The 843-nt window shown below is 36.8% G+C and overlaps 1 protein-coding gene across 1 annotated transcript in view; it reads right to left on the reverse strand.

Moving 5' to 3' along the window:
* LOC106475937 (PDF receptor-like) overlaps nucleotides 1-843 on the reverse strand; it is a gene marked incomplete at its 5' end in the record, with an annotated part of 11,155 nt that overhangs the window by 5,074 nt on the left and 5,238 nt on the right. The window contains one exon of the mRNA XM_022379937.1: nucleotides 537-712. Coding sequence (XP_022235645.1) covers nucleotides 537-712 — 176 coding nt within the window. The remainder of the gene's footprint in view (nucleotides 1-536; nucleotides 713-843) is intronic.

Consider the following 843-nt stretch of genomic DNA (forward strand, 5'->3'; position numbering starts at 1 on the left):
ATCTTGGTGTAATAGAGTAGTACCAGACATTTTTTTCAGAAATAGACTATCTGTGCTCTGCCTATCACATGTATCTAAACCCGGTTTCTAGCATTGTAAGTCCGCAGACATAGCGCTGTGCCACCGGGGGCGAGTTACTCAAACAAAGTAGTCTCGGTGTAATAGAGTAGACCAGACATTTTTTTCATAAATGGGCTATCTGTGCTCTGCCTATCACAGGTATCGAAACCCGGTTTCTAGCATTGTAAGTCCGCAGACATAGCGCTGTGCCACCGGGGGCGAGTTACTCAAACAAAGTAGTCTCGGTGTAATAGAGTAGTACCAAACATAAAATTACATAATTATATCAGTGTTTTTCCAAATCTTACATTATTCATGCCATCAAAGGTGTTTAAAATGTAACAAGAACCAAAAAAACGTTTTTATATTTGATTGAGTTGGATAATTGTTAGACCTGGTATTTAGGGAAATTATTATATTTACGTAACAACTTGCTTTACTTTAAGTCGATAAAAAATCCTGCCGGTTTATCCTACCTGCAGAGATTGTAGGACAGCGTTTGTGATCATGTAAGCTTCTTCTAGGGTGGCGTCATCTTGCGGATTAACACAGAACAACAGGTGAGTGATTCCGAGTAAAGGAAACAACAGAATTGTTGCTTTGATAGCTCTCCTACAAAATTTGATAATAACAAGAAACTTTGATAGCTCTCCTACAAAATTTGATAATAACAAGAAACTTTGATAGCTCTCCTACAAAATTTGATAATAACAAGAAACTTTTGATAGCTCTCCTACAAAATTTGATAATAACAAGAAACTACATTAGCTATATTCATGGTCA

The sequence above is a fragment of the Limulus polyphemus genome, unplaced genomic scaffold, assembly GCF_000517525.1.
Source record: "Limulus polyphemus unplaced genomic scaffold, Limulus_polyphemus-2.1.2 Scaffold9472, whole genome shotgun sequence".
NCBI lineage: Eukaryota > Metazoa > Arthropoda > Merostomata > Xiphosura > Limulidae > Limulus > Limulus polyphemus.